Below are 25,010 nucleotides of genomic sequence, written 5' to 3'. Positions count from 1 at the left end.
TTATTTTGTTTTAAAAGTACGACTACAATACTACTTCCATTTTTTTTTCTTTTCTTTTCTTTTTTTTTTTATTATTATTCACACATTTATATATTCATATATATTTACAATATGGGTGATCATAAACATAAAAAATCCTCTTCAAAAAGAGAACATCATCGAGATTCTTCTAAAAGCCATCGAGAACATAAAAAACATAAAAGAAGTAGTAGTCATCATAAAAAGGAAGAAGAGATCGATCTTTCTGATCCTTCACTCTGGGTTGAATCGAGTCATGTTCCAGAACTAACACCAGCAGAACAGTTAAGAAACCAACAGAGAGCAACTGAAGTGGAAAATCAACAAGAACCTATAGAAGCAGCTTTACCTGAGGAACAAGAGGCAAGACATGGTTGGATGTTAGATAGGTCATTTGACTTCGCTGACATGGGCACAGCTCGCATTAAGGAAGAAAAACCTAAACGTGATCCTGACCAAGTAAAATATTATATATACATACATACACATATATATATATATATACTCTTTACAATCTACAACGTGTTTAATTTATCTTTATATAGCCTTTTGTAAGTGAAAGAGAACTTAACCAACATTTAGTACAAGGCAAGAAATTTGAAGAATATCCAGCAGAGGAAAAAAGGCAAATTAAATTCGGCGATGCTGGATCTAATTGGAGAATGATGAAATTAAAGCGAACGATGGAACAAGCTGAAGATGAAGGAAGACCATTAAGAGAAGTTGGAATTGAAAGATATGGCGTAAGTGATAATAGCATAGTATGATTGAGTTATTTATATAAATATATACAAATATATTTTTATAGTCTGCAGAAAAATTTGAAGAAGCTTTGGCCGAAAGAGAATATTTGGATAAAAAAAAAAGGGGTGATAAAAGACACAGTCATCGAGAAAGAGGTAGAGATAGAAGAAACGATGCCAAGGAAGATGATGAAAGGGATAGAAGACGAAGAAGAGAGGATAGAGATGAACAACGTCATAGTAGTCGTAAATATGTCTTTCATAATACTGAGGTACAACAAAATGCATTCAAACGACCAGAAGCACCCAAGCCTACAAATACAACCATTGCCTCTGATGAATCTAAAGATATTATTACAAAAGCACCATCCACATCACAACCTCAGCCTCCTCCTCTTGTTATATCTCATAGTACAGCACCGACTATACCAGCACTTACTCGTGATCAACTTAACAAATTAAATGCAAAGCTAGTAAAGGCTAGGTTAATGGGATCAAGTGATTTGGAAGAATTAGAAAAGGAATACCAGATAGAACTAGAACGATTTGAACAGGCAGAAAAAGGAATTAGCAATGGCAATGTAACTGTATTGCCTACATTAGATAGTCAAGGTCGTATCTATGATTATGCATTAAATCAAGGAAATCCAGAACAACAAGTATTAAAGGGAAAGAAACAGTATGAAGGCACTCATGATAAACTTACTGGCGAGCGTCTTCGTTATGGAACAGCTGATGATTATTTATCTTTAGCGGATATGGTCAGACAAGAAAAAGGCGGTAATCAATCATTTAATATGGATATGGAATTTGCTAATCGAATTGCATCTGATGCATCTTTTCAGGTAAGCAAAAGAAGAAGGAAAAAAAAACTATACTACATACTTGCTTTTTTTTTCCGTTATTGAAAAATAAAATATTAATATCATTTCTAGAATGACTTGGACTATATGGACGACAAAGCGGATATTATGGCATCCAAAAAGGGAGTAACAGAACAGCAAAAGATGAGACGTGCGATAACAGGTAATGGAAAAAAAAAAGGCAAATAAAGCATTTAGTAAGAATTAATTTATTTATACAAAAAAAATATATATTTAATTACATAGATTATAAACGTACGCAAGAGATTTTAGAGCGTTGTAGACTATGTTATAAAGATGGGAATCCACCACAAATTGCAATGATTTCTCTTGCAAATACTTGTTATTTAGCTTTACCTAATGTACAAGAATTAACACCTGGTCATTGTTGGATTGTCCCTCTTCAGCACGTATCTTCAAGTTTAGAATGTGATGATGATTTTTGGACAGAGTTTAGAAACTTTCAAAAATGCTTATTGAAAATGTTTCATGAACAAGGAAAGGGAGTGATATTTATGGAAACTGTCGTTAACCTGCGTTCTCAACGACATACAGTGATTGAAGCTATTCCTATTCCTTATGGAATCTATGAAGATGCACCTGCCTATTTTAAAGAGGCCATCATGGCGTCTGAAGAAGAATGGTCGCAACATAAAAAACTGATTGATACCTCTGACCGTGGCTTTAGAAATTCAATGGTTAAGAATTTACCCTATTTCCATGTCTGGTTGAATATCAATAAAGGCTATGGACATGTTATTGAAAACCCAAAGGATTTCCCTTATTGGTTTGGTAAGGAAGTCATTGGTGGCATGTTGGATATTGGACCTGAATTATGGAGAAAGCCAAGATACCATCATTCAGGTGATAATCATCATCGTCAACAAGAATTTTTAAAAAAATGGGAAAAATGGGATTGGACAGCTGCTTTGTAAAATATATAACAGTATTATCAGATACATGTTTTGTTTTGTTTTGTTTTTTTAAAAAAAAAATATGTATTTATATACTTTAAAAGTTTGTTTAATAATGTTATTTTTTTTTTCTTGTTTTTTTTGAAATGAAACCAAAATAAATAAGGGATATCAAGAAAAAAAAAGAGGGAGGGGGAGGGGAAAGGGATTCTTTCTAAATAAAATATTAGCAATATATATATATATATATAAAAGTGGGAATGAGAGAAAGAAAGAAAGAAAGAAAATATCTAAGAAGCAAAGCGAGCAGGGACACCATGCACTCGAACTCGACAAAGTTCAGTCCAAGTTCTATAACCCCAATTGTTGTTTACCTTTACTACAATTGCCTTGATTGGCATCTCAGGATAGAAGTCTAATTCAAAGGTTTGAATTTCAGGATCCTTTCGCTTGTTGATATCGTAATGAACAAGACCAAGCGAAACGGGAACATCAGGAAGATCTGGGTAGCTAGAGAGAGCAAGGACTTCAATCTCCCTAGGAGCGCTTTCGAATTGATCCCATACATACTTTGAAGGATGTTCAATTGTGATCCCTTGAACAAAGATAGGTTCGCTCAAGAGGATACCAACATGACCTTGCGTGCCTAACATCCTCCAGCAAAGCCCTACCTCACGACCATTTTGAATGATTCTTCTTGGAGAATTGGAGGCTGCAAGATAGAAAGGGTTAAAGATAGCGGAGAGCAAGGAACCCTTTGGAATATATGTACTACTCGTCCTACTGAACAAAAGTTTACTACCACGCGATTCTAATGCAAAATCGGCAATTTTAGTAGGCTTATTCTCCATTCGGGCCAAGTCATTCATGATATAGGTGCAAAAGACTTTTTTACTGATGACTATCAACTTATACTTGCTGACGAGAGAGGATTTGGTTTGACGGCCATGCTCCAAGAAGTGTGACAGAGCCAATTCTTGATCATTCCAGTAATTGACCCAGTCTTCACGGTTCTTTAAGAGATCATAGAAATGATTCGGAAGAATTAACTTGCCCTTTTTATCAGTTTGAACCAAAACCAAGTCTGTAACAAAGTCTTGTAAATCTTCAAAGTCTTCCAAGAGATCGACCTGTGCAAGTGGTTCCTTGAGCAAACGACTCGCCATTTCCCTGGTTTCGGATTTAACAAGCGAACGAAGTTCAGCAGCTAGATTTCGACGATATTCATCCCAATTATCAGTGACGGTTTGGGCAGCTCTGGCTTTAGATAATAAGTCCATGACGTTTTTCTCTATTTCAGAAAATTTATGATCAAGATCAGAAATATCCCGTTGTTGCTGTGTTATGCTATAAAGAAATGAGGCTGTCTTATTATAGAAAGAGGAGAGTCTATGAGTAGCTGCCTTTTGCATTGACATATTATCAGGCTTCTTTAGATAAACACCACTCATAAAGAAAAAAAGGAGCATAACAGCAGTAAAGACACGAGAAATTTTACGACGGGATTCAATAGTAGGCATTTGATTGTTATCAAAGGTAGGTAAAAGAGAGAATAGGAATAAAATTGGATCCACAATTACAGTAGAAACAAGAATGGTAATAAAGGTCAAGACACGAATTATAGGTTCCTTGATAATCCAAAAGGTCATAAATAAAAGAAAGACGAACGGCCTCAAAATAAGATGAAGGGATTTAGTTAAAGCATTATCGATAAGAGCACTCACATTCTCACTCTCTGCTTCATGATCAAAACTTGAAGCACCAAAAGAAAACCCAGTAGAATTTCTACGACGAAGTCGAGATGAAATAGGACCTTCCGCAGAATAAGGAACATTTTGAGCAGATAGACGAGACAATTGAGCTTCTAAAGCAGGATTACGCACCATATGTTCGACTTCAGCATATTCACCAAAGCTCCCATCATCCATTGTATCTATACCCAATCCATTAAAAAAAAAAAAAAAAAAAAAAAAAAAAAAAAAAAAAAAAGTTAGTATTTAATTGGCTTACATGCATATTTTTTATTACTATAGAAAAAAAAAAGGGCATTTTACCAGTGATATTAATATGAGTAGGCAATGGAACACTATTAACAGGTTTAGAGTCTAAATGACGGTTATCCATTTGCTGTGATTGTAATTCGGTAAAAGAGTTATTATGAGAATGTTGTACATCAAATTGATCTTTATGATTAGAAAATGTTTGTGGTAATTTAAAAGATGAAGACATTTAAAACAAGTTTTCAATCTAAATGTATAGAGATTATTTGCGAAAACTTATAACAAGTAACTTAAGTAAATATGAATAATGAATAATAATAATAATAATAATAAAAGTTGAAAGGGGAAAAAATTGAATAAGTTTTCGTTTCGTTTAATATGTAGATGTATATTTATATATTTCATTTTTCTTTTGAAATTAATTGTTTGCAGGAACCAATTCGAGTGGGACTGCTTTTTTTCTCGACTAGAGTAGATCAAAAACTCTAAATTTGTCATTGTTGCATGTTTGTGTTCAAACCATTTTATGCATGAATTCAAGTTCTAATATTGCACCTGCTGGTTTATAAGACTAAACATTACACATATTGAATATGTATATGATTTTTTTATTTTATTTTTATTTTTTAATAATAAAATTTAGATTCCTTATTTGTATAAATTAAATTTTTTTTTTTAAAAAAAAAAAAAAAAAAAAAAAAAAAAAAAAAAAGACATATTTCGTATGCTGCTTAATGTATATAAATCTATTAATCATATGTATGTGCTATCACGTAATTCTTTGTAAATAAACAAATAAATCATGTTTATATTATTTGTAAGTGCATACAACGATATTAAAGGAAGAAGAAGCAGCAACTTATAAATACAAATAAAGAGTAGAATATAAACACAAGATACAAAGTAGTAGTGTAATGTTAAATAAAAGAGACTGTTTTATACTCTCTACAAACATGTTAATTTAACCTATTTCATCTTTATTCTTGCTTCATTTGAGCTACTTTTATTAGCAGTCATTATTTAACTATTATATACATACCATCCTTATCTATGTAATAAATAATAGAATGTCAAATTGTACAGTATCATGAAACAAATCTTCTTTGTTTATAGAAGAAGCATTGTACTACATCTATTTTTATTTGTAACAACAACAAGAGCCAAGTGTATTTAATCTTCTTATACCAGAAATAAAATTGTTCATGACATATAGGAAATTATAATCTGTAAATTGAATGTAATCTATTCACTACTAGAACAGAAAAACGGCTTATTGAATTGAAATTGTAAAATAAAAAAGATCAATCAAGTTATTAACATGAAACACTATTGATTAGTAAGTTATTTTAATAACGTTTATTTATAAGCTTAAAAAAAAAAAGGAAAAGATAAGGGACTATGAATATACGTTCTATTATTATAGTCGTCTCGTTATACATACATTTTAAAAAAACATACATGTGGCTGATGTCGTTTATTTTAATACTACTGTGTTTATCCCTTATCATTTATTAAGTTAATTATACAATTGTAATAAACGAAATAGAAGCTATATAAATATATGACTATAATTAAGATAATATATTCCATATATAAATATATATATACTTTAATCGTTCCCTTTGATAAAGAAGTATATTAAGGTGAATAATTGTAATTTCAGTCTATTTTTGCTTATTCATATAAAATAAATAAAGTGTTTCAGTTTGTTTTACATGTACATAATAAGTAATGAAATCAGCCTTACAGTATGCAAATATATACAAATCTATAGGATAATAATCTAACATAAGTTTATTAAATAATATCTATTAAACTAAAGTATATACATATATATATATATATATGATGAGGCTTATTTATAGAGTACTCTTCATTAAAGCCTGTTGTATCTGTTTTATATAAGATTTTACAGTCAATTCTAGACTGATATTGGCATATGTTTTGTATGTACGAAGTACAATTGTTTTGACAGATGAAGTCACGTTAAATTTAGCATTGACACTAATCTTTAGGAAACCGGGAATATTGATTTCCAAGTTTTTAATATGTGCTTTTAATTGACTGTTTAAAGATGTCTTCAATGTCTTTTGTATATCAGGTAATTTGAATTTTATCTCTGACCGAGTCCATGTCTCTGCATCCATAAGAATATTTGTTAATTGTGACTTTGTTAAATTTCTTTGTGGTATTGATTTCTGAGTGATTGTATCATGATTAGAAGATAGTAAAAGCAATTGATCAATTTTAGGATCTACTTTTTCTGAAAGTATTTTATCTATTTTCTTTTCAATTGTTCGAGATATTTGTGCTATTAAGAAGATATGAGATAAAAGAGATATTACATAAAAATAGGTTTCATGAGTTTAATTATTACTTTGAAGACCATTTACAGCAGCAGTTTGAATAGCCTCAATTTGAGCATTCTCCACTTTAATAACACTCCCCATCATTGTTGCGTTCACCTCTAGACTTCCTTTTACTCTTTGAAAAATCTATAGTATAGAAATACAAATATATATCAATAAAGATTATAACTATTATTTTTATTTTTATTACCGAAGCAGATATATTTGATATAATTTGAGTATGAATACGTGCTTTTATTTGAGCTTTTATGATGGTAGATAATTCTGAAGTTACAGGAATGACCATTTGATTATCATTATTTTGTCGTTGAAGAATACTGCTACTACTACGTTTTAGTATAAAGAATTGATTGTCAGATGAAACAATTGAATTCAAATTCTTAGCGTGAATAGTAGTAATCATATTACTCATACAGTAAAGAAGTATGGTAAAGAATGATAATAAACGATTATCAAACAACATCCTTTTCTAAAGATAACATTTTCATTTATTGCAACTCTTTTTCTTTATATATTTATATACTTGTTTGAGTGAAAAAAAAAAGGGAGAGAGAGAGAGAGAGATTAATTTTATGAGTAAAAAGTTAACATATTTTAGAAATTTACCATGTGTTTTTTTATTATTATTAACATTTTGCCACTATATTGACATATAATAATCCTTTTCTCTTCTCCTTTACTATTTCTATTCTTATTTTAGATATTTCATTTTAACCTTATCTTTTTTTCTTCTTCTCCTTATTTTTCTATTTATATAAATTACCTATTTTCTCCTATTCTTTAACTCCTGAATAATGATTATAGTAATAAGTAGATTTGGGGGGGAGGAGGCAGAGAATGTCCGACCATTAAAAAAGTTTCTCGTAGAGAAACATTTCTTTTCATTTTGATCGGGATTTTTTTTTCTGCTCACATGAGATTTATGCAAAAAATCAAGAAACAATGATACTTTATTTTATATGTAAAGTTTTCTCTTTTCTTAAAGCAAGGGATTGTAAATGATGATATGTACAACCCAAATCATCACACTAAGATTAGTCATTTACTTGCTTTTATATCCTTACTCCTTCTTATTATTTATGTTAAAGGCTTTGAATGGTTATAATTCTATAGGATATCATCCTAAAAATAACTTTGAATTTATCTACTTATTTTTATAGCAGTAAAAAAAAAAAAAAAAAAAAAAAATCAGATGAAAATAAAGTATGAGTTCGCGCTTGTGTTACTTTATTATTATTTTTTTTAATGGAAAAAAAATCAATTAACCTTTTTTAGGGGTGGAACTCTGCTGCCTTTTTTTTTTTTTTTTTTTTTTTTAAGAATAAATCAGTTTTATGTGTGCTTTTTTCTTTATTTCTCTTTTATTTTTATATTTTTCATTTTAATATTTAAAGAAATGATGGCACCATCAGCAATAATAACTTCTAATACAGCCTCTAATGTTGATGCAGCCAATAATCAAAGAGAATCATCAAGTGTTACATTATTAAGCAGAAGGTTAACTAAAAGTGCAACAGTCTCTAAATCAGAAGGAACAACAACAACCAACAACAATGATGATAAAGTTCATGTACGTATTGTGCCCAGTATTGAAAATCCAAGTCGAAGCTTGATATTTGATATTGTGGATCGTGAATTGGAAATAGGTTCTGTCATTAAAATAGGTCGTTATTCTGAGAGACATTCAAATGATATTAATTGCATGTCTTTTAAAAGTAAAGTCGTTTCAAGATGTCATTGTGAGCTTTCAATTGAAGCAGATAAAAAGGTAATATTTTCTTCTTTTTTCTTCTTCTATTCCTCACTTACGACCCTCCCCCACCCCTACACATTTAGCTTGAAAATAATATCATATCATAGTATTTTTGGGATGATTGTATTACACTGCATATGTTACACATTTTATATATCTTCATTCATTGACACAATTTTTTTTTTTTTTTTTTTTTTTTTTTTTTTTTTTTTTTTTTTTTTTTTTAGTTGTATATTCGAGATACAAAATCATCCTCTGGCACATTTCTAAATCATGTTCGATTAAGTCCTGCAGGAAATGAAAGTAAACAGATAGAATTACATGACGGTGATATTGTACAATTAGGCGTTGATTTTCAGGGTGGAAAAGAAGAAATATATCGTTCTGTAAAAATGAAATTTGAATTAAATAGACCTAAAAGACTACTTTCCTTTAACTTGACTGCCTTTCAAAGTCTTCGTCATTTAACAAATCAAGAAGAGAAAGAGAGAAAGAATGATGATGATGATAATCAGCTTGAAGAATGTTGTATTTGTCTATATGCATTATCTCCTTTTCAAGCTTTATTTGTCTCTCCATGTTCTCATATTTATCATTATAAATGTATTCGACCACTTTTAAAGAGTCATCCTGGATTTCAATGTCCTATTTGTAGGACTTATTCTGATCTTGATGCCAATGTAGCAATTGAAGAGGACATAGCTCAGCCTACAAAGAACAGTTCATTAGATTCAGAGAGAGCTTTAGTATCATCTTCCTTAATAGAAAATGATAGACATTCATCTAATGTAGAACAGCCTGTTTCTCTTTCTTCTAACATGATTCTTAATACAGAGCCTTCTCTAATGGAACAACCATTCACTTTATCTAATCCTAATAATAGTAGTAAATTTGATATATTTTTATTTTTCTTATGTTTTGATTTTGACTTAAATACATATATATATATATTTAGATCTTGATACAGAAATAGCCAGAGTGGAAACAAACCATTTTCCTTTAATAGAAGAACAAGAACAACATCAGCCATCTAGTCATAAACGAGAAAGAAGATCTAGTCATATTATAGAGAAATTAAAAACTGTCTTTTTTGAAAAACGAAAATCAACTTCCTTATCTCAACAACAACGTCGTCGACATAAAAGTAATAACACTAATACAGATACTCATCAACAAAGACCTCTTTCATTTTCAGAAGGCTTATTCTCCTCAACAACAACATCAAATATCGCTACCTCCACTGCTATCAATAATAATAATAATAATAATAGAAGAAGAGGTAGTCATCCATATCAGGATACATCTTTATCTTCATTTATTCGAACTTTATCAAGACAATCTACAACATCACCTCAATTAGTGACAATAGATGAACAGCAACAGCAACAACAACCACAAAGGCTTGTATCAGAGCCAATGATGGTCGATAGTTAAATAAATATATATTTATATATGTATTTATAATGTTTCTAATTGAATTTGATGAACAAATTGTTGCATAAATCTATGTCTTTCTGTAGCTAATTCTTTCCCTTTAGATGTTCTCATCAATGACTTTAGATTAAATAGTTTTTCTATATAAATGATTTATTAGCCCTCCTATCCCCTTCTCCTCTTTTTTTTTTTTTTTTTTTTTTTTTTTTTTTTTTTTTTTTTTTTTTTTTTTTTTTTTTTTTTTTTTTTTTCAAAGGAATATAAAAATAGGTTACCATGGAAATGAGTAATAGCCGATGAAATACAGTCATTTTCAGGTACATATAAAGGTAAATTTCTAGCACCACTAAAGGCTGCACAACGCAATATACCAATAGCACCAATTGCATCTAATTTATCTGCATCTTGAACCCTATTAAAAAAAATCCCATTCTCTGTAAGGATGATCTAATTTTTATGATGTGTTCATGATAAGAGCACGTACGCGTGTAGTTCAAGACAATGATTTCTCCAATAGACCTCTTCAGGATTATCCAATTCATCATTCCATTTCTTTTCTTTTGTATATCCAATATGATCTATAATTTTCATAACAAGGTCCCCCTTTGGATATTTTAATGTATTGATTAATAACTCCTTCACTACATTCTCATTTCTATCCTTATTCAAATCCTTATATTTATGATCATCTATATCATGACATAATGCTGCTAATTCGACTACCTCCAAGTCGACTGGTGTGGACTGTTCTTTTATCATATCTTTAGCAATACAAAGAGCTAAAACAAATAAATATGACTAAAGAAAATAATAATAATTTTATTATTATTATTATTATTATTACCAAGATGAGAGACACGATCGATATGATACATATCATGGGATGGATCAAATTGAGACATATAGTCTGATACCATTTTTCTTGTTTCCCTTAAAATATCATTATAATTATATGACATGTTTATTATAAAAAAAAAAAAAAAATAAAATAAAGAAGAGGGAGGGAGAAAATTTTTGTTTGGCGGAAATAAAAATAGGATAAATATGAATACATATAAAAAAAAAAGGCAGTAGCTGTTATTCTCCAATCAATAAACATGTTATTATTAGCCTTTAAGAGAAATCTTTTTTTTTTTGTCCAACTATTAAAGCAAGGCCCATGAAAGAATATATAAGATGAACAACAACAACAATAATAAAAGGAGGAATATCTATTAAAAAAACACGTTTCTTCCTCAAACATAAACTTGTATAACTCTTTATGTTCAAATACTTTCTTTATAGACAATAAAAAAAAAAATACATACGTACTTGTTTCTCTTGAAAATATAATATGAAATCACTAGAAAAAAAAAAGTATAAATGATGGAACCAGTGATTTTTGTTAATGATGTATTTGATAATAGTATGAATGGAAAGGAATACAATAAAGTCAATAGGACGCAGAGGAGCTATTGGATAGAAAATGAATCCAACAAAAAGAGAAAGTTAACTATGAGTAGAATAGCTGCTAACCATTTATATTATTATATAGAGCATAAAATAGATGTGTAGTAAAATAGCCTGTCATATAAAGCAGAATTATACAATATAGTAAAATAATACAACATGTTACTTGAAGTAGCAGTTTTCTATACTATGGACATAATCCATAGAATACAATTTTTCATAGGTTTCCTCTTCAGGAACAGCAATAAAACCTTTATAGCTTGTCTTCTAGAATCTTTTTATTATTATTATTCCTTAATCTTTATATACAACTAAAGAAAATAAAGAATTGCTATGCCATACCTACGTTATCAATACTATCATACAGAGTAAAAGGTAGTAGCAGAGTCATGTCATTCTCAATTTAGGCACTTTCTAACCTTTTTTGACTTTAATTCCTCCCCCAAAAAAATAAATAAAGCAATGGTAAACCTGTACTATTGTTTAAAACTTGCAAAAGTAGAAGCAAAAAGAAAAGTAATCATTGCAAGCTTAGAATGTGAAACAACTGGTATAGTTTTTAAGTCAAGCTGGTGTGATTGTCTTTATAACTAAGTTAATAGAAACAAACCATCGTTCGTTACATAATCAAATAACACTAGTACAGTATAATGTTCATTCTGCACTCAGTTTTAATAATACTATTGATTGAAGCATTCGTAACAATAAATACATATACGCTGTATTATGTAATAATATCTCATCTAATGATAATAATGGAAACATAATTAACCTGATTAAATCTAGTTACTGTCTTCTTTTCCTCGAGGTAAATAGGTCTTGATCCTTTTGTTCTCTAACTATACTAGAAAGGTGGTGTAGATATCGTTCTATGGTTTGCCCCTCCACTACCAAAATCTTTTAGTGCACGATACATAAGAGTCCATGATCTTGAAACCTATTAAGTACTCGTCCATTTCCTTTGTCTCTCTTCTCTTCTTTCTTTTTTCCCTCTTTTCTTTTGGATGCTCTTGGATTTTTAGTTCCGCCTTCACGTGTCCTTTTAAATACTTTGAATTCCCTTAGTTAGCAATAACGTTTTTTTTTAACACAAAAAATGAATACATAAATTCTCGCAGCATTGATATTATTAAGAAGCTTTTTGTCATAGTAGGACAAACAATCATTAAAAAGTATTAAATTTCTAATATTCATTATAAATGGTCTGCCATAGAAGTACGATTCTATTCAGTGCCACTGACTCGAGAGAAGAAGAAAGTGACAAAGTTAACTGAATTATTTGCATATATTTTAGTAATTAAAAAAAAAAAAAAAATTAAAAAAAAAGCCCTCCTCCCTCCTTCCCTCCCATATTCCAAGTAAATCATCACTTAACTGTTATCTAACAAATTATGAACTTTACTTATCTTGTAGCTGGCATTAAAAGATTTTGAAAAAAAAAAAAAAAAAAAAAAAAAAAAAAAAAAAAAAAAAAAAAAGTTGTAGTTACTCTAAATGATGAGATACTCCGTAAAAAAGCTATTCCATAAAGGAATAAATAATTTTACTCAAGTCAAGCATTACTATGTCTTTTTAGGTACAAATTGATTCATTATTCGCAATAGGATTTCATTTTGTTCTATTTATAAATAACATTAAAGTCTAATCCAAGACTCTTGGATTGTGACCAATGGTCGTTTCCCTTGACTCCCTCTTTCTCTTTTTTTTTTTTTTTTTTTTTTTTTATTAATTTATTTATTTATTTATTTTTATTTTTTTTTTTTTTTTTTGGATTCAGGTGAGATGGAATATGTAAGCTCATTTTCGGAATAGATACTTTTATTTTCGGAAAATATTAAGAGTAGAACTACCGTAAAACCTCTCCCTAGCTCTTCGTATACTGTTCTAATAACTTTTTCCTTTATTAATAAGGCGGATGATCACGATATGTGGGTTTATAGTTAATAAAAGCTATATATTTATAAAAAAAAAACTCTATATTACATGAGCTGAATTGTTTAGCTTACAACAATCCTATTCCCTCTCCCTCCTCTTTCCCATCCAGGCTGTTCACTTCTAATAGACTAGTTATTCAGAGCCTCTTTTTAATATGTTCTTTTTATAATTTATTCTTTTGTCTTTGTATTTTTTCTTTTTTTAAAAAAAAAAAAAAATAACCTGAAAAAGTAAATTCAGCAATTATAAATGCTACATGCCCATTGGTCAGTTTATTTTTATAAATAAAATCGTATTATTACTACTATTCTTTTTTTTTTTTTCGTGTTGAAATTAAATATACCTTTTTGTTATTTTTAAATTAATATGGATTATACATATACAAATCCACAACAACCATACATTCAACAACAACAACAGCAACAAGCATACCAAGGCTATTCAAATGAATTTAATAATTCTATTCCCCCTTCTTCAACTTTTTTTTATCAACAACAACAACAACAACAACAACCGATAGAAAACAACGGCTATCATCGTTCTACAGAAGGATTTCCAAGAAGTGTTTTAGATAGAGCAACGGCTGCAAAACTTCGTTTGGAAAATTATTATAAAACTGCTCTTGAGCAAGCACATGAAAGAAATCAAAGGTAAATATATTTACATGATTATTATATTGAAACATGAAAAAAAAATAGGACAAGGAGAAAAAAAAAATGAATTTAAACATTTACATTTACCTAGACGAACCGAAACTGAAAATAAATTAGCACAGGAAAATTGTAGTGAAGAAAAGAAAAAGAGACAATTACAATCTTTAGGTAGAAAAGAATCTCGATATTTGAGATTACGTAGAACAAGATTAGGACTTGATGATTTCATTACTGTCAAAGTTATTGGTAAAGGAGCCTTTGGTGAGGTAAGATGAAGAACGTCTCTATTCACATTCTACGTTATATTTATGATTGTCTTGAATTGTAGGTTCGATTAGTACAAGCAGGAGATACGGGAAAAATTTATGCAATGAAGACATTAAAGAAATCGGAAATGTTGAAAAAAGATCAATTAGCACATGTAAAAGCAGAACGAGACGTGCTAGCTGAAGCAGATTCACCTTGGGTTGTTCAACTCTACTTTTCTTTTCAAGATACACAATATTTATATTTGATTATGGAATTTTTACCTGGTGGCGACTTGATGACGATGTTAATTAAATATGATACATTTAGTGAACCAGTTACCCGATTTTATATTGCTGAAATTGTTTTAGCTTTAGAAGCCATTCATAATTTAGGATTTATTCATAGGTAAGCATGATAAGGCAAGTTATATCAGCAGAAAAAAAAATAAAGTGTTTAACTAACTATTATTATTATTCAGAGATATCAAACCAGATAATATCTTAATTGATAAAGATGGTCACATTAAATTATCAGATTTTGGTTTATCAACAGGCTTTCACAAGACACATGATTCCCAATATTATCAACGTCTATTAGAAGGTGCTCAAAATTCGACAGGTCCTGATTTTATTAATCTCAATACTCATAAAGAAAAGATTGCAACATGGAAAAAGAATCGTCGAGCATTAGCTTATTCGACAGTAGGTACACCAGATTATATTGCACCAGAAATCTTCTTACAAAGAGGTTATGGACAAGAATGTGATTGGTGGTCATTAGGAGCGATCATGTTTGAGTGTCTTTGTGGATACCCTCCTTTTTGTTCTGAAAACCCTCATGATACTTATCGTAAAATTATGAACTGGCGTGAGACATTGATCTTTCCAGACGATCAGCCTATTAGTCGAGAGGCGGAAGATTTGATACGTCGATTGATATGTGATCCTGAACACCGTTTAGGAAGAAATGGAGCAGAAGAAATTAAACAACATCCTTTCTTTTATGGTATTAATTGGGAACAAATCAGGAACGAAAGATCTCCTCATATACCTCAACTTAAAAGTATTACTGATACCAGTTATTTCCCTACTGAGGAATTAGAAGCTGTTCCTGATACAGTCGATAATCAAGGTAAGATAAGATAAAAGAAAGAAAAAAAAAGGGTGTATGGGTTATACCAGGTAAGCCTATTTTGACATATAATTATTCTATCTATCTATTAGTCTATCAAACAGATACTGTGAATGCTCAAAAGGATCTTGCCTTTGTTGGTTATACATTTAAGCGTTTTGATTATTTAACTAGAAAGAATGTGTTATAAATTCTGTTTATAGTTTTTGAAAGAATAGAGATATACCTTATTTTTCTTTCTCTGTTTATATAGATAACGTTTTGCTTTATTATTGCATTGTTTTTTTTTGTTAAAATAACATAAAATTATTTCTCTTTTTATATAAATATATAAAAATAAAAATAACGTACAGAGTATCTATTTCAGTCAGGAAGATATGGAGAGAGAGAGAGAGGATTTTTATTGTACAGAATAAGAGTTATGATCTACGATTATACTCATGTCTTTTTATTATTATTTGTTGACAATAGAATAAGAAGCTAAACTAGACCTATCTGGTCAAAGAGGATAAAATAAAATTAATCCCTATCCTTTTGCAACGACGTACTATATGAGTGATTTATGATCCTATTTCAAACGCTCTATGTACTTTATATAAAAATAAATAATCAATTTGTTTTGCTCTACAAAACGACAGTTCATCTTTCCATAAAGGATAGTTACTTTGATCAGTAGTTGCATTTTAGTATATAATATCCATTTAAATCGTGACTCTTCTTGTTATCGTTACTAGTCAATAAACAAATTTTATTATTTCTTCTTTCCTTAAAAGCCACTACGCTAATCATGGCATGTAGAAGAGTCTCTTACAATTTTACTCCTTAAAAAAAAATAAAAATAAAACTCCGCAAAATAAAAAAAAGGGATATAAAAAAAGGGAAGAATCAAAAAAGATCCCTTTCTTCTTTTTTTTTTTTTTTTTTTTTTTTTTCTTTATGATCATCAACCGGCTATTCTATAGTCGTGAGATGAACTGGGCTCCCAAGGGTCTGGGAGCAACTCTTGGGACCGTATACCCTCCCTCGGGGGTGGGATAGGGAATACGGACGGTCGTTCAGATGACGTCCATTTTAGAAAAACTAGAATTATGAATCAACTCTTCCTCTCTCTCTCTCTTTTTTTTTGTGGGGTGAGTGGTGGTGGTAGTGATGATGGAGAGAAGAAAGGAGCTGCTTGTTCATATGTATAGTAACAAATCTATCATTTAGTATCATTTACAATAGAGATATGTATAGAAAGTGGCTTACAAAACCATGAACTACCTCTTCGAAAAGTTATTACAATGATGTATAGATGGTTATATCAGCTATTGCACGACAATATCTGTTATAAACGCATGTAACCTTCATATCCAGGTATATAAATACGAATAAAAAAGAATAATAGAAAAAAAAATGCTTATCAGTATTCGTCGATGGGCGTACACACACACACATATATATATATATACATATATACATATAAATACCCATTTGATTTAATGATGTGAAATACATAAGAAATAGTTTGCTTGTTTTTTTCTTTTCTTTTCTCCCCTATAAAACTATCAGCTCATTTCATTCAAATTCTTCAATTGGTGTTAGGTGAAGAAGGAGGAAGAACCCAAAGAACATACTTTGTCAGTACTTTCATTTGTACACTATAATATGTTTAATTAGAGCTCGATAATGAGTCATGTACAAGTTGTAAGAGGTAGGTACTGATATGAAGTAGGTAGTGTCTATGATTTAGCATACTATATTATGTGACTAGCATTATTTAGTCTGATGTTGTGTAGCATTCTTTGTATAAATATTTATCTTTAAATATAATAAACGATTGTTTGTTTATTTATAAATGAATAGACGGCTATATACCATTCAACGAGTAGAATATTATATTAGTAAGTTCTTTATTATCAGTGTGAATAAATAAAGCAGTAGATGAATCTAAACAATAATAATATATATGTACATAATGATATACGATGAAACTAACTTGATGCATTTATAGCAAAATAATTCTTTTGCGCGTTTTCTTCAAATTACATAAGATGTGTTAAGCACAATGTCTAATATACCAATTGAATATGATCGTTAGTTTCCAAATAACAATTCATTTCAATAGACTTCTCTAATAGACACACATACATACACGTATTATACTTACTTTATTAAGAAGAACACTACGTTTACCTAGAATATTTTAATAGATAATAGTTATAAATACGACTGAGGGTCTATTTTTCTTCTTTTTTGATACATATATCTAAATCTACTACTTACCCGAATAAAGAACTTCATCTTTTATTAAATCTGTATCAATCAAGACCGCATCATCAAATGAAAGGTCTTGGATATCTTCTTCTATTAAACAATACCTCCAGGGCTTTGGTGGAGGAATTCTTCTCACTTTCTTTTGAATCTTTATTTCTTTATTATTTCCGATAGTAAAAATAAATCTATGAATAGCAATTGTAAAAGAAGCAAAAGTCTTTGAAAAAGTTTTAGAAATAGTTGTAACCATTTTATTTGTTTAAGAAAAAGTAAGTAAAAAAAAAAAGGAGGACAATTTTATACCCATTAAAAAATAAAATATATCAGTAGTTTTAATTTAAAGGGGGGAGAATACGGGTTATAGTTTATCTTGTTGCAGTAATCAGTTTAATTTAAACTTAATTGGATCAGTTCTTCTCCTCCTCTTTTTTTTTTTTTTTTTTTTTTGACATACAAATCAAGTTTGATTAAACTGTATATAACACTTTATCATGTGTGTTTCTTTCTTAAGCTTCTTCTTGTTACAAGTATTTGTAAAAGTCAAACAAGATTCTCTATCTTCAGCACAAAGTAAATAAATCTATGTCTGTATAGCTATGACTCTTACTCATAAAGAGAGTTTACATACAACTTATTTCCTTAAAGAAACACAACAAACAATGCTTATTTTATCTTGCATTTAACTTGTTTAATTTCATAATAAATGCCTGTTTACTTGTACTAAATTACCTTTTAACGCTATTATTTAAAACCTTTTTTTTTCATGATGAAACATTCTTTATCAAGTTTTTTTTTTTTTTTTTTCATCAAGTAGAGACTGATTAATTAATTCTTTTGAATCAGTATTGACTGCAGTAAATTTGAATGTTCAATAAAAATAAATAAAACTGAGAAAAAAAAACAAAAAAAAATAGCACCAATAAAAAAGTCTTTACATAATAACTTTTTTTTTCTTCTTCTTCTTTCAATTAATGTCATCACAACCTCATTCTTTAAATTCAAGTTCAATAAATCCAGCCAACTTGCTTGAACTTCAAGTTCTTACCAAAGTAATTGGTCAATTACAAAGTAATGGGGACATTCAAGGATCGATACCCTACTTGGCAAAAGTTGTACAAATCATTGACCATCAACAGTTGGATCGACCTAGTCGAGAGGTAATGCAGACCGATCCAAAACGGAAAGCGGCTTATTATGAACAATTGAATGAATTACGTAAAGTCAAGGCAGAGGCTTATGCACAACTGGCGGATGCTTATTTTAAAGTACATAATTTTATATCATGCGAGACTTATTTACTTTTCTCTGTCAAAATCTGGGAAAACCTGATAGAACATGAGAGGCTACGAATAGATTCAAGTTATGAAGAGCGACTTAAAATAGCTTACAAGCAACTACTCGATGCATATGAAGCAATGGGAAAATCTAATTTAGCGTATCATATAAAAGTTAAATTAAAAAAACTAACTAAAAAAGAAGAAGAAAGTCTATAAAACCACTTGCTTTTTGTGTGTGTGTGTGTGTATTATTTCCTTAACATAATAGACTTTATTTTATTTATTTTTTTTTGTGCGTTATAATATGTGTATATGTAAACATTTATAAAAATATATATATATAAAATGAAAACAAAAGGGTAACTTGTTCTTGTGTTTTTTTTTCTTTAATATATATGCATGTGTATATATATTATATATAAATGTATATAAGTGCATATATACATAATATTTCTGTCTCTCTTTTTTTTTTATGATAAACGGTCATCAGTAGAATGATCCTTGCTCTTACGCTGAAGACGAGAAACCCTTGGCTTACGACCACCATGAATACTTCGATAAAGTTGTTCACCCCAATTGAAACATTCTTCGCAAGCTACCTTTTTATGAGCCATACAGCCAGGCTTACCTTTAGCAACACGAGTCCATTTATGAGCCACGCTAAAAGGTTCACGATCATCACCCTTCCATTTTGTATTATATTCATCTTCAGTCAGTTTTTCATGAAGCATATCCTCCACTAACATATTGTTTGCAGAACGATTGTCTGTTGGACACTTGCTACAAACCTCAAGACCATGACGAGTACAAAAGATAAAACCATTAATAGTTACAGAATAAGAATCAACAGTGTTATTATAATCTTCTTCGTCAATTTCAGCAAATTGAGAGTCCATGATTTAAGTTTTAATTGATAATAAACAAAAAGTAAAGAAAAAGAAGAAACAGAAGCAGAAGAAAAAGTTGTTTAATATTTATATTTTTTTTTTAGTAGCGGTGTTAGTAGTGGTGTTAGTAGTAGTGGTAGTTAGTAGTAGTTGTAGTAGTAGTAGTAGTAGTAGTAATAGTGGCGGTGGTGTGATGATTTTTAAGCTGCATAAAAAAAAAAAAAAAGGGAAGGTGAGGGATAGGTATTCCATTTTTCTATTATTTTCCCATCCTCATGTTTTCCCGTTTTCTATTATTAAAGAACAATAATAGAGCTTGAAAAAAAAAGATGTAGTCATTTAGTGCAAATATCAACTTACTTTTACTAAGATTCCTTTTTTTTTATTTCATTCTATTTCTTTACGTATAAAAAGTTATCAAGAGGAAGATGGTTTATTTTCTTTATGTTAAACAAGCCCATCCTCAGATGACATTTGTTTATTTATTACCTTCTAATAATATAAAAATGTGTGTGTGAATTATATGAATTCATAGTGTTCTGAAAATAAAGAAACTACGTTATTTAAACTTGACATTATGTCTACTTTACCCTTCCCCTTTTTTATTTTGCTGGATAACTTTTATTATCATCACTAGTTATCTCTTTATTTTTGTTTACTTTTACTGTCTATACTATACCTCTTCTTTTTTCTTTTCATGCATAAAAAAGGTTGCTTGTTTCTTCGGACATTCATATTCATTCCCTTTTTATTCAATTTTCATACTCCGCTATTATGCCTTATTACTATTGCTCCCCCTCCCTCCCTTCTCTCTCTCTGTGTGTGTGTCTTACTTGGACTGGACTGGTTTAACAAAAAAAAAAAAAAAGGTTTACTCATATTAGATAATACAAAGAATGTGACCCTTTTTTTTTTCCTATTATATCTTTACCATAAAGGAAACTTTATAGAAAGGTAAAGTTAATTAAGCTTAATGGAAAATAAACTGAAAATAAAACAGGGCTGAACAGGACTTTTCATTTAATTCTCAGATTTTCTTTTCATGAACAATCAGCATAAAATGACTATTACTACTATTACTAAAATAGTTAATAAAATTACATAATAATGGAAGAGTTCTTTTTTTATATATTTGTGTAGTAGATGTATACACATATGTATTTTATGTGTCAGAATTATCGTATTCCACTACTGCCACCCCCCATCTGGTTTTAATACTTGACTATATTCATTAGGTCGTTGATAGATATTTACTCCATCAGGTTGTACTACTGAAGGCGTATTGTTATTATCATTATTATTCTTATACTGGTAGTTGTCGTGACTATGATGGCTTACAACTGTAGTAGATTCATTTTCACTATAAGGCACTGCCGAGATAGGTGTATGATGATTACTATGAATAGATGCCTGGTAATGATTGTTATTTGTTTGAGGTAATGCAGGCATCTCTAAATAATTCTCTTCTATCTTGTCCCAATCCACTTCATCCATTATATTATTATTATTATTATTATCATTATTAATGTCATGGCTATCATTCTCATCGTAGTATTGATTTTTATTATTATTGGTAGTCGTCTTCTTCTTTTTACGTACATAAAATACAATTACTGCAGCAGCGATTATAGCCTATAAAATAAATAAGTGTTGATGAATTATATAGAATTAAGCCTTCATATACATATATATAAATATCCTTACCACAGCAACACAGGCGACAGCTATACCAACTGTTGCTCCTGTACTTAGTGAGTTATCTTTAACACCATCATCATCTGTAGTGATAGTAGTGGTATTATTTTGGTTATTGTCATTGCTGCTACTGCTATTGCTATTGTTATTATCATTTAGCTGAATAAGATTAAATTTATCCATATAGGTGATTGAATGTGGGTTGGAAATATTTAATAACAGAATACTACTAGTACCAGCTTTATTTCCATCTACACCCCACATCACGAAAAGCGTATCATTCTTAACTATAACAGCTATTATTCCAAAGCAAAAAAAAAAAAAAAAAAAAAAAAAAAAAAAGTGGGGATGAAAGAAATCAAAATTAGTCAATATATGATAATAATCTTTTTTTTTTTTCTTCTTTTGAATTAATAAATTCACTTTACAGGAATGTTGTGATCTAGCTAATGTTGTTCCAGCCGGAGCAGCTATTGTTTGTCGTGTCCAATTTTTAGTATCCAGGTTGAGAACATAGCAGTAATCATTAGAAGCTATTTATATAACATTGTATAGGATTAGTCTTATATTGGGACCTTTTTTTTTTGAATATAATAAACATACCAACTCCATCATATTCACCACCATATAGAATAACATCTCTATTAGTAGTAGGTGCTATTATGAATTACATTAAGTACTATAAGTATGAAAGCTTGAAAGGATATATACATATATATATATATAACACTTACTTAGTGTAAGACTAAAGAAAAATCTACCAACTGCTGGTCCATTCCCATTCAGTTGAATTTCAGACCATTCATTCGTCACTGTATTGAATGCAGTTACATTCATAAATGATCCTTTTACACCATTTATGGAAGGTGAAGCCATGTCGTTGCTTCGAGTTTCACCTCCCATATATATAATAAGTTGAGTGACAGGATCAAATATAGCTTCTTGTCGAGCAAAAAATGTAGGAGCATAGGTAGTAGGTACAGGTGTTGGCATGATCCATTTCTTTTTTTTTTTTTTTTAAAAAAAAGTAAATGTAAATATATACAAATTATATATTTTTATACACATATCTGTTGAAATTATTAATACATACTGCGGGATTGGCATCTATGTTAAAGTAGGCAATTTGAGTATATCCGATAGCTCTAGATAGATCACTTCCAAAATTAAAAATAGAGCTATTAAGGCTAGGTGTAGTCCATGACTGATTTATATATCTAAATATGTATATTTGTATATATGTATATTAAATCGAGTTACATTGTATGTTAGAGCAAGATGATAATCTGTATATTCGCTTTTTATTTTATTTTATTTTTTTTCTGTTTCTTACACTTCAAAGCCTCCATAAAATGCTGCACCTTTACCTGGAACATTAACAACTGTGCCATAATATCTATAAAAAAAAAAATTAAAAAAAAATACATAATAAAATACGAATTATATCAAAGTTGTATGATCTATTTATATATGTATATGTATTTACATTTGTCTTTTACCATAAGGTGGCTCATTATAATCTTCATAAGCTAACCACTTGTTATCTTTGGCATCATATACAATATTATGGTTTGCAAGACGAGAAGGTGAGTTTGGTTTGAAACCACCATTAATCAACATTCTATAACCGTCAAGTAAGGCAATGACTTGAGGAATCGTTCTGACATGGATATCAACTCCATTTGTATCTGCACTCACTGGTTTCCACCATGCTTGTAGCTGTTCAGTTGTCATACTAGGCGTATCTTCATTACTTGATGTTGTTGTTGTGGTTAAGTCTAGTACATTAATCACATTATCAGGGGCATTTTCTGTACTTGTCTTATACAAGTTCCCACCAAAGCAATATATTTTATTTAATAATAATCCACATTCTATTTAAACATATACATATATTTTTAATTCCTCAAATAACAAGTTTTAAATATAATTTATATTATTCTTACTAGTATTTGAACGTGGTGTTACAGGTTGTTGCGCATACACTACTATATTGAATATCGTAAAAACCGTTAAAAGTGGCCCTGAAAGACAACTGGCGAGCTTCATTAGAAAAGAAAAGAAAAAAAGGGCTTCTTCTACTGTTACTGTTACTGCTACTGCTACTGCTACTACTACTACTACAGTAAATATTAAAACAGAAAGAAAGTAGTAAAATATAAATATAGAATACATTCATATATACATGTATATATATTAATATGTACCTTTGAACAACAACGAATTTCTTTTCTATTTAGTGTAACCTTTCCATTTATATTAAAGAAGATGTTACAAAATAGAATAGATACTTTTTTTTTTATTTATGGTAATTTAACATGCAAGTTGTAATCAACCTATTTCCTAGTTAATAGAATTGGATGCAATTGGCTTTATCTTTTTTTTTTTTTTTTTGATATTTCTTAAAAAAAAAAAAGGTATTTATCTGAACAATCATTTTTTTTTAAAAAAGTAACTTGTGCTAGAATCACTATATTGCTGTGATATGTTATACAACAATAAAAGCCTCAAATATGATAATACTTTCTCAGAAAATAAAAATAAAAATAAAAATAAAATTAGCAGTAATCATCATCTGATAATTATTATCTGATAATTTCATTACTCTTATTAGCATGTATATATTTATATATTTTACACAGCTATTTTCAAAAAAAAAAAAAAAAAAAAAAAAAAAAACTTTCATAGCAACCAAGTTGTAATATATAAAGCTTGGTTTTCAAATAAACATATTAGTGTTGACTTTAACAACGACGACGTATAGAAAATTATCAGCCCTGATACGATAAATTATTCTTCAGTTGTAATATTATATAAAACTCAGACTCTTTTGTACCTTACCAGCCCATAAAGTCTGTAGGAGGAGCTAATGAGTGGGCTTATATACATGTATGTATATATTTTTCCAATAGTGGGAGTGTAATAATAGTAAGAAACATACACGCTCTTTTTTTTTTTTTTTTTTTTGGAAGGCGGCCAAAACAAAATTATCATAGAAGGTGGTAAAGAAGAGTTTAATCCAATCTAAAAAAAAAAAAAAAAAAAAAAAAAAAAGGCAGAAGAATGGAAGATATCAAAAGTAACAAAAGTTCACTACTAGCTTATGATAAGGATAATCAATATATCAGTTTAACGGGAGGTGGAGGAAGTGTTTGATGAAATAGAGAATCCATTTATTATATAGTAGCATCTTATAGTTACTTTCTCTACGCAATATCGACAACTGTGAAAACCTAAAAAAAAAAGAAAGATGATTTCGTATTGCAATATTATTATTATTTTTTTTTCAAGACATAATAGAGGTAATGCTTTATATTACAGATAAATAATAGAGAAAGAGTCTCTGATGACGCGATGGCGACTATCATAAACGATTTACGATAG

The 25,010-nt window shown here is 29.5% G+C and overlaps 10 protein-coding genes across 10 annotated transcripts; 4 read left to right on the top strand and 6 right to left on the bottom strand.

Annotated features, from left to right (window-relative positions):
- The first annotated feature begins 61 nt into the window (after positions 1–61).
- BX663DRAFT_515985 (CwfJ C-terminus 1-domain-containing protein-like protein) lies at positions 62–2,702 on the top strand. The gene is made up of 5 exons (XM_051528521.1): positions 62–477; positions 564–761; positions 827–1,606; positions 1,697–1,787; positions 1,871–2,702. The coding sequence occupies exons 1-5, from the start codon at positions 112–114 to the stop codon at positions 2,557–2,559; spliced, it is 2,124 nt and encodes a 707-aa protein (XP_051380990.1). The 5' UTR covers positions 62–111; the 3' UTR covers positions 2,560–2,702.
- A 35-nt stretch (positions 2,703–2,737) lies between these two features.
- Positions 2,738–4,912, bottom strand: BX663DRAFT_515984 (UNC-like C-terminal-domain-containing protein). The gene is made up of 2 exons (XM_051528520.1): positions 4,593–4,912; positions 2,738–4,471 (listed from the first exon to the last, which is right to left on the bottom strand). The coding sequence occupies exons 1-2, from the start codon at positions 4,765–4,767 to the stop codon at positions 2,829–2,831; spliced, it is 1,818 nt and encodes a 605-aa protein (XP_051380989.1). The 5' UTR covers positions 4,768–4,912; the 3' UTR covers positions 2,738–2,828.
- A 1,480-nt stretch (positions 4,913–6,392) lies between these two features.
- Positions 6,393–7,450, bottom strand: BX663DRAFT_515980 (uncharacterized protein). Its single transcript, XM_051528519.1, has 3 exons — positions 7,098–7,450; positions 6,916–7,033; positions 6,393–6,849 (listed from the first exon to the last, which is right to left on the bottom strand). The coding sequence occupies exons 1-3, from the start codon at positions 7,368–7,370 to the stop codon at positions 6,398–6,400; spliced, it is 843 nt and encodes a 280-aa protein (XP_051380988.1). The 5' UTR covers positions 7,371–7,450; the 3' UTR covers positions 6,393–6,397.
- Positions 7,451–8,224: 774 nt separating this feature from the next.
- BX663DRAFT_476034 (uncharacterized protein) lies at positions 8,225–10,273 on the top strand. The gene is made up of 3 exons (XM_051524261.1): positions 8,225–8,675; positions 8,888–9,545; positions 9,616–10,273. Exons 1-3 carry the CDS (start codon positions 8,304–8,306, stop codon positions 10,092–10,094), a joined length of 1,509 nt encoding a protein of 502 aa, XP_051380987.1. The 5' UTR covers positions 8,225–8,303; the 3' UTR covers positions 10,095–10,273.
- On the bottom strand, positions 10,036–11,075 carry BX663DRAFT_515971 (uncharacterized protein). Its single transcript, XM_051528518.1, has 4 exons — positions 10,939–11,075; positions 10,579–10,873; positions 10,370–10,506; positions 10,036–10,234 (listed from the first exon to the last, which is right to left on the bottom strand). Exons 1-4 carry the CDS (start codon positions 11,051–11,053, stop codon positions 10,119–10,121), a joined length of 663 nt encoding a protein of 220 aa, XP_051380986.1. The 5' UTR covers positions 11,054–11,075; the 3' UTR covers positions 10,036–10,118.
- A 2,769-nt stretch (positions 11,076–13,844) lies between these two features.
- BX663DRAFT_476027 (serine/threonine-protein kinase orb6) lies at positions 13,845–15,876 on the top strand (the record flags this gene model as incomplete). The annotated part of the gene is made up of 5 exons (XM_051524260.1): positions 13,845–14,128; positions 14,223–14,397; positions 14,460–14,785; positions 14,859–15,511; positions 15,604–15,876. The coding sequence occupies 5 exons, from the start codon at positions 13,845–13,847 to the stop codon at positions 15,699–15,701; spliced, it is 1,536 nt and encodes a 511-aa protein (XP_051380985.1). The 3' UTR covers positions 15,702–15,876.
- Positions 15,877–16,549: 673 nt separating this feature from the next.
- Positions 16,550–17,013, bottom strand: BX663DRAFT_515966 (uncharacterized protein). Its single transcript, XM_051528517.1, has 2 exons — positions 16,721–17,013; positions 16,550–16,641 (listed from the first exon to the last, which is right to left on the bottom strand). Exon 1 carries the CDS (start codon positions 17,006–17,008, stop codon positions 16,790–16,792), a length of 219 nt encoding a protein of 72 aa, XP_051380984.1. The 5' UTR covers positions 17,009–17,013; the 3' UTR covers positions 16,550–16,641; positions 16,721–16,789.
- Positions 17,014–18,738: 1,725 nt separating this feature from the next.
- BX663DRAFT_553635 (uncharacterized protein) lies at positions 18,739–19,260 on the top strand (the record flags this gene model as incomplete). Its single annotated transcript, XM_051531464.1, has 1 exon — positions 18,739–19,260. One exon carries the CDS (start codon positions 18,739–18,741, stop codon positions 19,258–19,260), a length of 522 nt encoding a protein of 173 aa, XP_051380983.1.
- Positions 19,261–19,387: 127 nt separating this feature from the next.
- On the bottom strand, positions 19,388–20,414 carry BX663DRAFT_141804 (uncharacterized protein). Its single transcript, XM_051521576.1, has 2 exons — positions 20,292–20,414; positions 19,388–20,136 (listed from the first exon to the last, which is right to left on the bottom strand). Exon 2 carries the CDS (start codon positions 19,938–19,940, stop codon positions 19,515–19,517), a length of 426 nt encoding a protein of 141 aa, XP_051380982.1. The 5' UTR covers positions 19,941–20,136; positions 20,292–20,414; the 3' UTR covers positions 19,388–19,514.
- A 705-nt stretch (positions 20,415–21,119) lies between these two features.
- On the bottom strand, positions 21,120–23,675 carry BX663DRAFT_487970 (uncharacterized protein; the record flags this gene model as incomplete). The annotated part of the gene is made up of 9 exons (XM_051524782.1): positions 21,120–21,563; positions 21,636–21,922; positions 22,055–22,159; positions 22,230–22,283; positions 22,361–22,628; positions 22,720–22,843; positions 22,960–23,022; positions 23,113–23,500; positions 23,573–23,675. 9 exons carry the CDS (start codon positions 23,673–23,675, stop codon positions 21,120–21,122), a joined length of 1,836 nt encoding a protein of 611 aa, XP_051380981.1.
- Positions 23,676–25,010: the final 1,335 nt, after the last annotated feature.

Source organism: Cokeromyces recurvatus (genome assembly GCF_025118155.1).
Source record: "Cokeromyces recurvatus strain NRRL 2243 chromosome Unknown BX663scaffold_20, whole genome shotgun sequence".
Classification (NCBI taxonomy): Eukaryota; Fungi; Mucoromycota; class Mucoromycetes; order Mucorales; family Mucoraceae; genus Cokeromyces; species Cokeromyces recurvatus.
This window is presented reverse-complemented; position numbering and strand designations above follow the sequence as displayed.

What these genes read in the sequence shown, in the direction of transcription:
- BX663DRAFT_515985 (XM_051528521.1), top strand. Translation starts at nt 112, where the DNA reads ATGGGTGATCATAAACATAAAAAATCCTCTTCAAAAAGAGAACATCAT. An exon ending in TTGGAATTGAAAGATATGGC is followed by an intron (nt 762 to 826) that starts GTAAGTGATAAT and finishes ATATTTTTATAG; the next exon opens with TCTGCAGAAAAATTTGAAGA. An exon ending in CATCTGATGCATCTTTTCAG is followed by an intron (nt 1,607 to 1,696) that starts GTAAGCAAAAGA and finishes TATCATTTCTAG; the next exon opens with AATGACTTGGACTATATGGA.
- BX663DRAFT_515971 (XM_051528518.1), bottom strand. Translation starts at nt 11,053, where the DNA reads ATGTCATATAATTATAATGATATTTTAAGGGAAACAAGAAAAATGGTA. An exon ending in CGATCGTGTCTCTCATCTTG is followed by an intron (nt 10,874 to 10,938) that starts GTAATAATAATA and finishes TATTTGTTTTAG; the next exon opens with CTCTTTGTATTGCTAAAGAT. An exon ending in GGCTATTACTCATTTCCATG is followed by an intron (nt 10,235 to 10,369) that starts GTAACCTATTTT and finishes TCATTTATATAG; the next exon opens with AAAAACTATTTAATCTAAAG.
- BX663DRAFT_515984 (XM_051528520.1), bottom strand. Translation starts at nt 4,767, where the DNA reads ATGTCTTCATCTTTTAAATTACCACAAACATTTTCTAATCATAAAGAT. An exon ending in TACTCATATTAATATCACTG is followed by an intron (nt 4,472 to 4,592) that starts GTAAAATGCCCT and finishes GATTGGGTATAG; the next exon opens with ATACAATGGATGATGGGAGC.
- BX663DRAFT_515980 (XM_051528519.1), bottom strand. Translation starts at nt 7,370, where the DNA reads ATGTTGTTTGATAATCGTTTATTATCATTCTTTACCATACTTCTTTAC. An exon ending in TATCAAATATATCTGCTTCG is followed by an intron (nt 7,034 to 7,097) that starts GTAATAAAAATA and finishes TCTATACTATAG; the next exon opens with ATTTTTCAAAGAGTAAAAGG. An exon ending in TGCTGTAAATGGTCTTCAAA is followed by an intron (nt 6,850 to 6,915) that starts GTAATAATTAAA and finishes TCTTCTTAATAG; the next exon opens with CACAAATATCTCGAACAATT.
- BX663DRAFT_515966 (XM_051528517.1), bottom strand. Translation starts at nt 17,008, where the DNA reads ATGTATTTCACATCATTAAATCAAATGGGTATTTATATGTATATATGT.
- BX663DRAFT_476034 (XM_051524261.1), top strand. Translation starts at nt 8,304, where the DNA reads ATGATGGCACCATCAGCAATAATAACTTCTAATACAGCCTCTAATGTT. An exon ending in CAATTGAAGCAGATAAAAAG is followed by an intron (nt 8,676 to 8,887) that starts GTAATATTTTCT and finishes TTTTTTTTTTAG; the next exon opens with TTGTATATTCGAGATACAAA. An exon ending in ATCTAATCCTAATAATAGTA is followed by an intron (nt 9,546 to 9,615) that starts GTAAATTTGATA and finishes ATATATATTTAG; the next exon opens with ATCTTGATACAGAAATAGCC.
- BX663DRAFT_141804 (XM_051521576.1), bottom strand. Translation starts at nt 19,940, where the DNA reads ATGGACTCTCAATTTGCTGAAATTGACGAAGAAGATTATAATAACACT.